The following is a 14,515-nucleotide window of genomic DNA, read 5'->3' as shown; positions in this document are numbered from 1 at the left end:
TTAAATTCCACGAACTGTAAGGGACAGGAATAACCAGGATAAGGTCGGGTGTTCTGCTCCTGGCCACAGAGTGAATGGGCTGTTTCAGTGAGCCTTTCCACCCAGCTGCCTACAGGGAGAAAACCACGAGGTGGGAGGCACCTCAAGACCAAGCACCAGGTTCAGCAGTGCTGGCTTTCACAAGAGTGCCACACTAGCACAAGCTTTTGTTTTGGCAACATGCTTCTCAGAGATCCACATTATATACGGTTGTAGAGATAAAGTTCATGACCATATGAAAAAAAAATTGTGAGTGCTTTGATTCTAGCTTGAATCACACTGAGTGATTTAAGCACAATTATTTTTAGACTTTTTTAAAAAAGTAGATCTGACTTGCCAAGAATAGAGTGCTTAATTTTCAAATAATTGAAGTAGGGTTTTTTTTTTTTGTTACTGTTTTTCATCTGTAGCCAAGAGTTATTTATGATTTTAAAATGAATGTGAAAGTAACTCAGACTATTTCAGTGTCTGAAATCACTAAATGATAAAATGACATTTAATATAATTATATTCTTGGGCATGTGAAGGCTTCCTTTGTGGTAACTCTGAATTATTTCATGTTGAACTTTAGGAGAACGTAATTATGGGAGAAATGAAGTCAATGTCATTAAGGATGGAGAGGAGGTATCTTGATAACTTGGTGTGGTGGGGATGCGGCTGGCTGTGTGTCTGCCCCCTCCCTTTGGTTCATCCAGCAGGCTGTTCTGTTAGAGGTTCCTAGAATCACAGGCTGCTTAGGGGCTTACGAGTTACCTATCTGTAACTTTGTAAGGTTCTGTCCTTACAGGAAATTCTCTGTCCCCACCACCTGCCATGGTTATCTTAAGCAGCATTGTCCACAGTGGCCTTCATGCTGAGGAGGTGGTTTATCTGGGATACCATGGGTGGGGGCCAGGGGAATGACATGTTACATCTGGTTTTGAGGGATCTCTGGCACCTGTGAGGAAGAAGATCCAGAAGAGAACAAGCTGGGAGTAAAGAGAAATGATGGGCAGGGGGACACTCCTAGTCCAACTGGTGGGTTTGAATGTGTTGCTGGGTGGCAGATTACGGTGACTCTTCCCCACTTGGCCTGGGACAGATGATTGAGTGCACATAGATTTCACATGTTATTTCCACTTATCTTCTCTCCACGGCAGGGAAGGGCCAGCACATTTGTTGCCCAAGGAAGCAAGATGAGTAAGGGGCATGATTTCACCCTAGAGGTTGGCCCAAGTGATGACACCACATGCACAAGGGACTGCATCTTTGTCATTGAGTGTGACACATGGGTGAATTGTCGACCCCTTGTGACTGGCTAGCTGGCAGCCAAGAGCTGGGGCTAGAGAATATGGGGTGAACTCACTTTTAGACATGTTGACCATGACGTACCTCCTGGGACATCCAGGTGGACAAACATGTTCAGGAAGGGATTGAATTTCTTTTTCTTTTTTTTTTCTTAAATTTTTTTAATGATTATTTATTTAGAGAATAAATAAATAAATGTGCATGAAAGCGTGCACAATTGGGGGAGGGGCAGAGATAGAGAATCCCAAGCAGGTTCCATGCTGTCAGTGCAAAGCTGGATGCTGGGCTCAATGTCATGAACCATGAGATCATGACCTGAGCCAGTATCAAGAATCAGATGCTCCACTGAATGAGCCACCCAGGTGCCCCCAGAAAAGGGTTGAATTGGGGGAAACCTAGACTGTTTGAGAGTCAGATGTCTTAAACTGTTTCGACAACAGGGCACTGTAGTGTCATTTGTGTAAAGGTGACAGCTGAAGTCATAGTCTAGTTGGTATTCTTTCTCTTTTCCCATATCCACCACAGTCTTAATTTAAATTCTCCTTCATCTACAGCCTTTCAGTTCACCCAAGGAATTCCTTTCTATCTATATCCACTGAACTGTAGGGGACCTACCCAGCACATTTTGTTTTTATTTAATATGGTCTGGTGGTTATTCCAGATGATTCCATATCTGCCAGGTCTTAGGTATCAGACCCATTTGGTTCCTATAGATAAATGAGCAGGGAGAGAGAGGCTCTTGTTCACCTTTATCAGAGTTGAAGAAATTCAACCGCTTCCTGAACACGTATGTCCCAGTAGGTACCTCACGGTCAACATGTCTATCACACTGCCTCAAACTGCCAGAGATGTGCTTTGCAAATCAAAAGATCATCCTGCTGCCTTTGGAGTAAGGCTCCTTAGTCCTGGAACATTCTCTTCTGTCCTATGACTGTACTTGTGTCAGAGACTTGGTGTAGTCCCGGGAGATACGAGGCAGAGCACTGTCCCTGCTGCATTTTCCCATGGCATTAATATTTTCCGAAAGGACACAAGAATGAGAGAAAAAATAACCTTTATCTTTTATGCCTGACAGATAATCAGATTACTCTGGGGATTAGATAAAAATAAGTCATTTGTTCCTATAGGTAGTTACTATAATGACCATGATAATCTTTTGTAAGTGAATTTAAAAATTAAATCAGATAAATAAGATTCCGCTTAGGGAGGGAATAAATATAGAAAGCATGATGTGAATTTGAAGACAAAAGTTGGCATTCTTTGGGTGAACAATGTTGTGGAGTGAGTTTGCGAGGGGCTGTGTCCCTCTGGAACCCACCCTGCCATGGGTGTGAAGTCAGTGTTTCTGACAGGCCACAGGGCCTGATGCTTCCAGGCATTGAGGGCAGTGATAGACTGTGCTTCATTCCATTACTTTACTTACTTTAATATCTTTACAAAATCTACCCAGTGACTCTCCCCCCTCCCCCCAACATCTGGTTTTATTCACAGGCCAAGTTCTCATAGAGATTTCAAGTACCCACAAGAAACTCAATGAGAGTCTTGATGAAAACGTATGTAAACTTTTGATACTTATAAAATATATTTATTTTACATTAAAAATTTGTTTTGCTTAAAGACTCAAAGCTGATGTGAATTTTTCATTTTCTTTTGTTAAAAGTTCAAAAAATTCCATAAAGAGATTATACATGAGCTGGAGAAGAAGACAGAACTTGATGTAAAATACATGAATGTGAGTACACAGTTTTGCTCCACCTCCGTGGGTGGAGGTAGGTGTGGGGCACGGGGGCCTGGCTTTCCCAGGAGGCTATGCTTGCCTGGTCTCTAAGCCCTAGGAGAACTTTCTCTCACTGTCTATCCAGCAGCAGCAAATACGGATAGAGGTTAGTATTGAGTATATACACAGATGCATGAAATAGACAAGGTGCCTTCCAGGGCTCCATTTGCATTAACACCTGGGATCTTTATTAAAAAGCATAGAGGAAAATATTGCAAGGAATCCTGCTTCTAGAAAGCATTGTTTTCAAAGTACACACACATGGGGATGGCATCTGCATCTGTATTAGTACAGCTGTTGCTTTCACAAACCAGCACTTGAGGACGTGAGATGTGCTTGGTGTTCTCCCAGTCATCACAGACTGCTCCTGCATGGTGTCCCTTGCCTGTCACCCGGTATTGATGATTCCAGCAGTTTTCTCCGTCTGCCTGACCCTCCACACACAGGGCTCTTTCCCCCTCCCTTACCTGCTGTAGAGTAGCTACTTTGCCACCCAAAGCCCCTTTCTCACCAAGACCCCATGTGGCAGTAAGCAGTGTAGGTTACCTGAAATAGCCCTGCTGCCCCTGTGTGCACTCTGGAGGGACCTCCAAAAGCTGCTGAGGTAGATGTAATGGCAAGCATTTTCCATACATTATCTGATGTTTATCCCTATAGAAACTCTTTATGTAGATACTCTTCTTATCCTCACTGTACAGATTAAAGGGAGAACATGAGTTTTAGAGAAATTAAATAATTACTGAGATCACACAGGAAATGAAGGATGATGCCAGAATTCTGACCTAGTTCTATTAGGCTCCCCAAACACTTCGCTACACAGCACCCAAAATAATTGGTTGTGATTGCAATTGTTAATTTTGTTTCTTAAAACTGTAAATCATAAAACAGTCAGGAACATTAAATTGTTTTTTATTCCCCGAAGTACTTACCACTCAGTGTTCTAAAACATTGGAGAAAACAAGAAAGAAGAGACATTGTTATCCTATAGGAGCTGCCCTTGTGGTCAGTGGCCCTTTCTGTGAATGGGGAACTTGAGGACAAAGTCACACGTTGAAGTGGAAGGGAGGCAACGGGTGTGCAGGGCCACGTCCAGTGGAAATATTGGCAGCAGTAACTGCCCAACAGTTTGTATGGTGCTACACTAAAACAAGCACAACATTTCACTTACAGGCAACTCTTAAAAGATACCAAACAGAACACAGGAATAAATTAGATTCTTTGGAGAAATCTCAAGCAGAGTTGAAGAAGATCAGAAGGAAAAGTCAAGGAGGACGAAATGCGCTCAAATATGAACACAAAGAAATTGAGGTGAACTTTTCAGCACTTTTTTCTTTATTTTGTTGTTGATGATTTGTGCAGTTTACAGGGAAGCTTACTTACCTCACTCAGCGTATACTTTCATCTGCTCACTGCTCTGCTGCTGTTGAAGCTTATGAGCATTTTAGAGTTGGTATTGAGCTTAAGGCCACAGTTTTCCAGAGTCGAGGATAACTAGTAGCCTCCTAAGAACATGGGCATTCTTTCCCGATTCAGGGTGGTTAGCATTACTATCCCCATTTTACAGATGAAGAAAATGAGGCTTAGGCTAAGTCACATGGTTGATACTTAGAACTGTGGTTTGAATTCGAAGTTTCTGGTTCTAAAGCCGTTGATTTTCCAACAGAACACAATCCTGTCCCTGAAACATAAAGTAATATTTTGTGTAAATTGCCCAGCACAGAGTGGAAGGCTTTTGGCAACGTTCTTCTGCACATGAGTCAGGGATCTTAATGAGAATGATAATACCTGCTCAGATCAGGCTACAACTTTGTTATTTTATCTAATGTTTATCTGCATTTAGTATTTATTCCATTATCAAAATAAACCAAGTGTAAAGATGGTGGAAGATAAACGTCTGGCTGTGCAGCTCTGATCCCTCATGTCATATTTGTATAATTATTATTTATTTTCCTAGTATGTAGAAACCGTTACTTCTCGCCAGAGCGACATCCAGAAATTTATTGCAGATGGGTGCAGAGAAGCCCTGCTTGAAGAGAAAAGGCGCTTCTGCTTTCTGGTTGACAAACACTGTAGCTTTGCAAATCACTTACATTATTATCATTTACAGGTGGGTTCAGGTGGCAAGTTGTGTTGCATTATTAATAATTTCATATTCAAATGTCCTAGAAATTACTTACCGTCCATATGTGCCTCAGTGTAAAGTGATGGACCTATTTTGCCAATGAGAAGACTCCAAAGAAATAGTTTTGGCCAACTTGAATATGTAAACTTTCAGAAACGTGGATGAAATGGTCAAATGTTGATTATAATATTTAAGTAATATATCCATATTTAAAATATTTCATAAAATGCTTAATAATTGAGAAACAGCACTTTTTCTTTTCTCACCTATGAGTCTGCTTTCCTCAGACTCTCTCTGATGCATCCTCAGCATCAGTGTCCTCACCAGAGCCGTGGGATGGGTCCCAGTGGGCCCCAAGTCCAGCCCACCTGGGTGGTTTGAGATATTCACCTTGGGAGTCCATGTACAGAAGTGTCCCTGGAAGTTCTGTCCCAGCATCGAGACAGTTGTTGTGGTTACTTTTTTTATCCTCCTCAAGGTGTTTCCTCGTGATCTCATCAACTGAATGACTGGCTTTACGGCCCTGCTTCCAGCACACATAGTTTTGAGGTTATGCCCCCAGAAAGCATTACAAAATATGTGTTATTTCCCTTTCCCTTCTTTTTAAATTATAAATTTTATTGGGCCTGTGTAAGCATCCAAAACTAGCATTGAGTGAAGTCAAATATTCATTGTTATTTGTAATGTAATTTAGAGATTGCTCCATGGTAGAAGCTTTGTAAGCACTTGCATATAAGGCAACGTCCTCTTTTTCGGGGGAAACAACTTGGCCCTATCTGTATGCATCAGGCAAATGTTACATATTTTATAAAGTGTTTGCAACTTTAAGGACTATTCATCTACCAAATCTAAATTCCTAAGATCTAACATTGTTACAAGAAAGAATTGCAGTATTAGATGATCACTTTTGTCAACAGTGCATCTGTACTAGTTTTGGCAGAGTCATTTTCCATGGTGAGGGTGCCCTGCTGGGCCAGGGTCAATAGGCCAAGTGACCGTGAAGCTCTCTTCCTACAGCAAAGCCTTGCCACTGAAGGGATACTCACTGTGACACAAGGCAACCTGGCCTGTTTCCAGAGAGCTCTAGTTGGTGGCAGACTCTTTCTTACGGTTAACTTTGGATCCCAGCTATGCTTTGTAGCATAAACTAAGTCTACTTCTTTTCTCTATTGGAAGTCACATCACCTTTCTGAAAACTGCTCTTGTGCCTTCCCTTTTCCTGGCTTCCGTGTCCCAGTCCTTTCAGGGGCTCCTTGGATAAAGCAGGCCCAAGCAGTTGGTGTGTCAGGGTTACAGTCTGAGGGCATAGAAGGGTTGGGGTGAGGGCTTTGCCCTCTCTCAGGAGTAATAGGAAGAAAGCACTGATTGGCATTTCTGAGGCCACTGGGGAAACAGTAGGGCTTAATAAGATTGCTCAAGCCTCCCTTTTGGTGTTTGAGCTTGTTCTTCATCATTTACAATTCTTGTAGTAGTCTTAAACTCTGCATTCATGCTGTGGGAATGGAGAAGCTCCTGTAGAAAAGGAGCCTAATCTTTCTCAGCCAGTAACCCAGGGCAGATGCTCAGAGATGGTTAAATGTTCACTGGATTTAACACAATGTCTCAGACTTGTGGTAGTAAGTCAGTAAAACATTATCACTGATAGTTGATGTAACTTTTCTCAGCTCTTTGAGCAATACATGTTTGTGTTTAGTTGTGTTTCTTTTGGATTTATAGTCTGCAGAATTACTCAATTCCAAACTGCCTAGGTGGCAGGAGACCTGTGGGGATGCTACCAAAGTACCTGAGAAAATCATGAATATGATAGAAGAAATTAAGACCCCAGTCTCTACCCCAGTGTCTGGAACACCTCAGCCTTCACCAATGATCGAGAGAAGCAACATGGTAGGAACTGGTTTTCTCCCCAAGATTTCACATTTACTAATACGATTTGGGCCAAATTTGCACGGAGGACCAAGGCTTTTGTTAGTGGGAATCACAGGTCTTCCTTTATTCTAGGGCCTGCCTTTTCTCACTTCTATCCCCTTGCCTTCAGATTTGACACCGGCTGTGCAATGGTTAGCAGCATGTAGTGCTGTGGATACCACTGTTATCTTTGTTTTGGAAATGTTATTGTTACTGTTTTTAATTGTAATGATTCAAAATTTGTACGTTTATTCGTAGTGAAGGAAGTGTAGGTGTCTTAGAGAATAATTAGCAAAACTCTGGTGCCATTCATCACAACATAATCTGGTACTGGAAAAAAAAATATGGCCACCCCAGTATTCAAGGTAATGCAGTCAAGCATTGTAGTTTGCTGTTCTTTGAACCCGGGTTTTAGTACTTTGTGCAGACGTGTGGAGATTTGTTTCCAGTGAGTAGTTTGGATACATGAGTCCACCCTAACCTCTGAAATGATAGCAGAGATGCTAAAGACCAGTCAGCAGCCTACAGAATAGATCCATAACTGCATGGGGAATAAGAGAAGCTGCTGTCAGTGGGCCAACAACCCTGAAGGAGTCTAAAAGAAAGGCAAGATCAGTGTGTGGAGAATCAAAAGAGAAGGAAACCTTAGCTCTGAGCATGTGCAGGGCAAGACTGCCGCAGAGGGCGGAGCAGTAAGCTCAGAGTCAATGGTTTGCAAGAAGCGGTGGAGAACCCAGGACATTACATTCCTGTATGATTCGCATCCTCTATGTTGGTCGGTTTCTTCCCCACTGTCTCACTTGCGCTGAATGTCCCACTTGCGCTGAATGAACAGTAGGCAACAGGGACTTTGGTCTACTGGCCAAAGCACCATGTTTTCACTCAGAGGTCACGCATGCTCCTAGAAGTATCTTCCCTGTCCTCTACCCCACTGTAGGTAGCCTGTGATAAGGAGAACAGGCAAAATCCATACTACCATAAAGAGTGAAAAGAATAGAGAATGCCGTAAGATACCAAGATGGACAGATAACCAGGAATCACTGAGCAAGTAAGGAAAACCAATGCCATAAAAAGATACACCAAAAGAAACAAAAACCAGAATGGCCAATATTGGAGGCAACAGAGGAAACAGTGGAGGAGAAATCTTAAGAAAGAGATGAAAAGATATTACATCCCCAGGGAAAAATCAACTAGAGATTTTGGAAAGTAAAAATTGGATTATTATTTATAATTGAAATGTCTGGGATTTGCTTCAGCATAATCCAGGCATGGGGGAAGATGGGTGTGGCGTATATGAAACAATAGTGGCCATGAATTTGTAACTGTTGAAGCTGGGTGTTGGGTACATCAAGATTTATTGTGCTCTTCTTCCTACTTTTGTACTTGCTTGAAATTCTTCTAAAATAGGTTTTTAAATTTCTCCCTCCCCTTCCTCCCTCCACAAAAAAAACAAACAAGAAAACCCCACACCAGTAGACGGGCTTGTTAGCAGAATGGAACTGCTTAGAAAATTAAGCCAAAGAGCTCTCCCAAAATGCCAAACAAAAACAGAGGATGTAAAGTTAATGTTAGACAGGTTGGAGATACCCAGTTGCCTTCTTAGAATCACCAGATGTCTAATGGGGATCTCAAATTCAGCTTGTCCAAAACCACACGATTGATTTTCTCACTCTAAACATGCTTCTCCAGTCTTTTCCATCCAGGAAATGGCAGCTCCATCCTTTCAGTAGCTCAGGCACAAATGTGGACTCCGCCTTCCCTCTCTCTCCCCCTCCCCCTCCCCAGTCACAGCCAACCCACAGGCATGCCCTGTTGTTTCCACCTTCCAGGTATATTCAAGGCCAGCCACTTCTCCCCCTCTGCTGCCCTGACTATGGTCCCTGCAGAAGTTACTGCAGTAGACCCTGCCTGCTCTTTAACACTGAGTGAGTGAGCCTGGACAAGAGGAAAAAACCAAACCTCAATAGATCGTGGTCAAGTTGCAGAAAGAGGCAAAGAGAAAATTCTAAGAATTTCCTGGAGGGGGGAAAATAAATTACTCACAAAGAAAAGAGAACACTAATGGTACCAGATTTCTTGTTACCAAAACAAGATGTTAGAAATTAAAGGAGCAATGCACTCAAAATTCTTTGGAAAAATTATTTTAAGTGTAGAATTCTGTAGCCAAGAAGACAAATCCTATAGACCTAGAGAGGACCCTAAAATCCATAGAGACAGAAAGTAGATTAGTGGTTGCCAGGGGATGTGGGAAATGGGGAGTAATTGCCTTAAAAAAAAAGACAAAATGAAGAAAAGAATGTGATAATCTTGAAATAATTCAGAATAGGGCATTACCACCCAACTAAGAGAATTTGGGGAAGAAAGTGGAATTTAAAACATGTTCCAACAGCCCTGGAAATCTCTGTAAGTCCATTGCTGTGTTACACTAATATTAAACTAATAAGGAATTTTTCACAGGTTGGGAAAGATTATGACACCCTTTCTAAATATTCACCAAAGGTGCCCCCAGCTCCTTCAGCCAGAGCGTATACCAGTCCTTTGATTGATATGTTTAATAACCCAACAGCAGTTGCACAGAATTCAGAAAGGATAAAGAATTCAACAGGTAAGATATTTATTTTGATTTCTTTTTAAATACCTTTTTTTTTTTTTTTTTTAACATTTATTCATTTTTGAGAGACAGAGCATGAGCGGGGAAGGGGCAGAGAGAGAGGGGGAGACAGGATCTGAAGCAGGCTCTAGGCCCTGAGCTGTCTGCACAGAGCCTGACGCGCGGCTCGAACTCACAAACTGTGAGATCATAACCTGAGCCGAAGTCGGACGCTCAACTGACTGAGCCACCCAGGTGCCCCTTTTTAAATACTTTTTAAAATTTTTTTTAATATTTTGGATAAATGTTACCATGAAGTAGAATTCAGCATTGCCTTATTGGAACTTACACTTCAAAATAAATAAAGGTACGGGTTTATTATAAAACCATAAGACATTTTATAATTGACACTTTAACACATACTAATTCCATGTACTGATTCATGTTTATATAGAGTAATTGTGCTATTGAAAAGTGTTACATTTTAGGGGCACCTGGGTGGCTCAGTTGGTTGGGCATCTGACTCATGTTCGGCTCATGTCTTGATCTCGCGGTTTGTGGGTTTGAGCTCCACATCAGGCTCTGTGCTGACAACTCAGAGCCTGGAGCCTGCTTCGGATTCTGTGTCTCCCTCTCTCACCCTGTCCCTCCCCCGCTCGTGCTCTGCCTCTCTCTGTCTCTCTCAAAAACTAACATTAAAAAAAAATTTTTTTTTAAATAAAGGTATTACATTTTAAAATATAACAAGAGCCTCCACACTGAGTGCCATATTAAGTGGCAATTGTAATAAAATTTCTTTCTTCAATAAAACAAATTATTAAAGTTCCCATGACAAAATTATGGTTATTAATCTTACCAGTAGGCTTGGTTTGAATTATAATCAGCGTTTTTCATCATCTCTAACAGAGAACTTCATGCTTTCTGAACACTTAAGTTCTCACTGCTTAAATTTCTGTTGATGCTGTTTCAATAAATCAGGACCAGTTACTGTTTGCAGACATTTCAGGCAGCTTTGGTTAGGCTCTGCTCTGTGCAGAGTTTTTGACACCAGAGGCCCCTCTCTCTCTGTGATAGGTGTCTCACAGGCTCACTCATGAAAGTCATGGCCTTCAAGCCATGGGCTAGAGACCTGTCCTGGGTGAAACGGGAGAGGAGATTTTCAGAATGGCTATTTTGTTTCTTTGAAGTGGGAAGTATCAGCCCACGCTCCAAGGGAGACAGAAATGTACAAAGTCTGGGCTGTGGGGTCAGGCCACCCACATCTGGTGCCCAGCTAGGCCACGTGCTAGCTGTGATCCCATTGAGTCACCGTGGATGATAACTAGTCCTTCCCTCAGAAGCTTCGAAGCATCAAAAGCGTGGACGGCACTGATTAGGGAGGGTTCAGTAAGTGAGCACGGCGAGAACAGCTGCATTTCCAGTCTCCTCTTGTTCCTTGCAGCCCAGAGCGTGGGCAGTGGGGTTTGAGTTAGATCCCGCCCTGCCTTGGGATTCATGTTGGGAGAGGAGGGCGAGGAAGGCATCAGACCCTCTGGTGATGCATCAGCTGGCCTCTGATTACCTCAGAGCACGGGTGAGGCTTGGCCTCTGTGTGTCCTCTCTACGTGGGGAAGAGCGTTTAGCCTCAAGGGTCGTCCTTGGTGAGGGGCCTCAGGCAGCAGTTCTGCTTCCGCTCCTCGCTGTTCCCCGCCCATCCGTCCGTGGGTCCAGGCGAAGACTAGGGCTCGGAGATATGGCGTGTGGAGCTGAAGTGGAAGGATCGCTGGCAGACAGGAGTGGGTGGCTTTCCGGGGTTTGCTCTTGTGAACTTGCCGTGTTATCGCTCTTTGAAAAGCAGTCGCTGCCATGCTCAGTTTTAACAGATTCTTCAGATGATCCCAGTTTACAGCGATCGGTTTCTGTCGCAACCGGACTGAACATGATGAAGAAGCAGAAGGTGAAAACCATCTTCCCACACACCGCAGGCGCGAACCAGAGCTTGCTCAGCTTCGCCCAGGGAGATGTCCTCACGCTGCTCGTCCCCGAGGAGAAAGACGGCTGGCTTTATGGGGAGCACGACACCACGAAAGCGTAAGTCTTGGGGTAGATGCTGCCCGCGCGGGAGTCAGGACTGCCCGCTGCTTCAGGGAACTGCTATATCTCCGTTGAGCAGCAGAGTCCTTGTGGTCACTGTAGTATTTTTACCAAAGTTAAGTTCCTAGTTTAGTTACGGTTCTAGTTTAGTTCATCGGAGTTATACTCTGTTCCGGGCCATTTTCTGTATGTCTGTGCATCTGCAGATGAGTTTGATTCTTGAATAGATCATATGAAGTCACCTCAGAAAGTACTTTAAATACTCTTTCTCTTCCTTTTTTTTAATGTGACTTTGGATTTCTCAAGGATAATATGCACATTAGATAGATTTTGTTAAGATTTAGCCCACAAATAGTTTAAAGGCTAGTGTCCTCATTTCAACAAGTAGGTGCATAGGCTTTACTGTAAGGTGGTTAAGTTGGTTTCTGTGTAGATTATTTACCTATTAAATAAATGTGGAAAAAAAGCCAAAAAGAGAATCCAAATAAAATAAATGCTGTGTAGGGGCGCCTGGGTGGCGCAGTCGGTTAAGCGTCCGACCTCAGCCAGGTCACGATCTCGCGGTCCGTGGGTTCGAGCCCCGCGTCGGGCTCTGGGCTGATGGCTCAGAGCCTGGAGCCTGTTTCCGATTCTGTGTCTCCCTCTCTGTCTGCCCCTCCCCCATTCATGCTCTGTCTCTCTCTGTCCCAAAAATAAATAAATGTTGAAAAAAAAAAATTAAAAAAAAATAATAAATGCTGTGTATAAAATACACATCATGTGACATGGTGAAAAGGAATTGGTCTGCTCTGGAGCTGCCCCAAGTCCCCCCGTCGTGTGTTTATTGTCCACTTGTCTACTGCTGACCCCACGATGAGGTTTTTTTCTCACACTCACCTGTAGGAGGGGTTGGTTCCCGGCATCTTACACGAAGTTGCTGGAAGAAGATGCAAAGGAGGCCATGAGTGTGCCCACACCAAGGTAGGACCTGACTGTGGCTCCCATTTCCCAGTGACCACAAACTCACCTTTGACCACATGTTCTCAGCCATATCAGAATTCCGTCTGCATATGGAGCCAGCCCCACAGGGAAACCTCCGATGGTGTAGGAGAGTACGAAAGGGGGATTGTTACCCGCGGCTGTTTCCCTTGTGGCTTCTGCTGTGAGGGCATGCCCCCAGACTCTGCTCCTCACCCCGTCAGCCCTCTGGAACCACCCACCACACCGCCCCCCTCCCCAACTGGTTACTAAATCCAAGGCGACCGTCATGGTCATTGCCACTTAGGAAGCGCCAACATGCCTTACACTGACTAGCTCATTTAATTCTCAGAACAGCCTTATGAGGTAGGTCGCCGCTTTAAAATTGAGGAAACCGAGGCACAGAAAGGTGGAGCCAAGGCTAAAACCCAGGAAGGTCTTTCCCACACCTGGCTGTGAAACTTGCGTGTGTGTTGCACAGTTGTAGTCGGCTGCCCCGTGGGGTCCTCAGAAGTGACCCCTCCAGACTACCCGCATCTTTACCCTAAACTGGCACATCCTCAGTGGTTCCCGCCTCAGGGAAGCCCTGCATCCCATCTAGCTGTCCCGGCGCACCTTTGAGCACCACAGTTGATGCCCCCAAGTCCTGGTCAGTGTCGTCTCTGTATCCTCATCCCTGGCCGTGTAGCTCAACACCCCTGGGCCAAGGAATGAAACTAGGTATCGTGTTTACAATGTCAAAATGCTGAGGTTCTTTTTGTTTTGTTTTAATCTGAAGTGCTCAACACTTTTTAGTCTTCCTTTTCTTACTGATCTCCTTAAATTAATCAAGAGCCAGCCCTGAATTAAGCTAGTTTTCTTTTGAGTGCACATTTATAAACCAGTGAAAACATGACGGTACTTTTTACATAGAGGTCTATTATGTGTCCTCTCCTCCCCACACCCTGTGTGGTTGTTAATCTGTTGCAGTTCTGGCCATAGGATGTTCAGGATGTTCGGGGTTCAGATGGTGGGATCTTATGTAATGCACATTCTCTGCCTGTTGGTTGTTAGCCCAGCGCCAGTGAGAAGCATCAGCACCGTGAACTTATCCGAGAAAAGCAGCGTGGTCATCCCCCCGCCAGATTACTTGCAATGTCTGTCCCTGGAAGCGGCTGCAGATAAGAGAGCAGACATTTCCAAAAGTATTTCTACCTTTAAAGCACCGGTGTCCAAACCAGAAAGCACCTCTCCTGTGAGTGGAACTTCATCGTGACCCGCTGTGACCCAACTCCTGAATGGCGGTGGGGGGTGTGGGCTGTCGTTCCCATAGGGACGAAGGTTGCGACCGTGGGGCGGGCTGGGAGCAGGCCGTGTGTCCGTCTCTTCTGGGTTCCCTTCTCTGTCACACTGCTGCTCAGCTTCCTAAACTCGGTCCCTCTTCTGTTTGTATTTTATCTGTAAATGCAGTTTATCAGATGGTATCAGGTTTTACTTTCTCCTCACCTTTGGTCCTGGCTCCAGTCTGCCAGTCACTTCACCTTTTTCTGCATTTCCTTCAATTTTCATACTGTTCCCTGAAGGGAGACTTCAGGTTAAGAATGGTAACTATATCTCAGTGCCTTCAGAAGGTGTTTAGTGTGCATCATGTGCTGGGGAAACACTGCTTCATGTACGTTCTCTAGAATCCTAAACAACCCTATAAGAAAGGCCGGAGGGGCCATGGGTGCCCAGAGCCCCCTCATTCCTTGGGCAGCTGTGTCTGCCGAGCCCTGGTCCCTGGTGT

General features: G+C 44.0%; 1 protein-coding gene across 3 annotated transcripts in view; it reads left to right on the top strand.

The window, feature by feature from the left end:
* The window catches only part of BAIAP2L1 (BAR/IMD domain containing adaptor protein 2 like 1), a 94,548-nt gene that overhangs the window by 65,929 nt on the left and 14,104 nt on the right, over positions 1-14,515 (top strand). For 2 of the 3 annotated variants that reach the window (XM_086691236.1, XM_086691238.1), the window contains 9 exons: positions 2,818-2,879; positions 2,987-3,058; positions 4,274-4,411; positions 5,058-5,210; positions 6,942-7,109; positions 9,588-9,735; positions 11,574-11,790; positions 12,676-12,753; positions 13,804-13,984. In XM_086691236.1, the coding sequence (XP_086547362.1) occupies positions 2,818-2,879; positions 2,987-3,058; positions 4,274-4,411; positions 5,058-5,210; positions 6,942-7,109; positions 9,588-9,735; positions 11,574-11,790; positions 12,676-12,753; positions 13,804-13,984 (1,217 nt within the window). The remainder of the gene's footprint in view (positions 1-2,817; positions 2,880-2,986; positions 3,059-4,273; positions 4,412-5,057; positions 5,211-6,941; positions 7,110-9,587; positions 9,736-11,573; positions 11,791-12,675; positions 12,754-13,803; positions 13,985-14,515) is intronic. The other variant, XM_086691237.1, reaches the window with a different exon arrangement.

The sequence above is a fragment of the Puma concolor genome, chromosome E3 (assembly GCF_028749965.1).
Source record: "Puma concolor isolate L17-30 chromosome E3, mPumCon1.1.hap2, whole genome shotgun sequence".
Taxonomy (NCBI): domain Eukaryota; kingdom Metazoa; phylum Chordata; class Mammalia; order Carnivora; family Felidae; genus Puma; species Puma concolor.
Note: the sequence above shows the minus strand (reverse complement) of the source record. Positions and strands in the feature narration are given on the sequence as shown.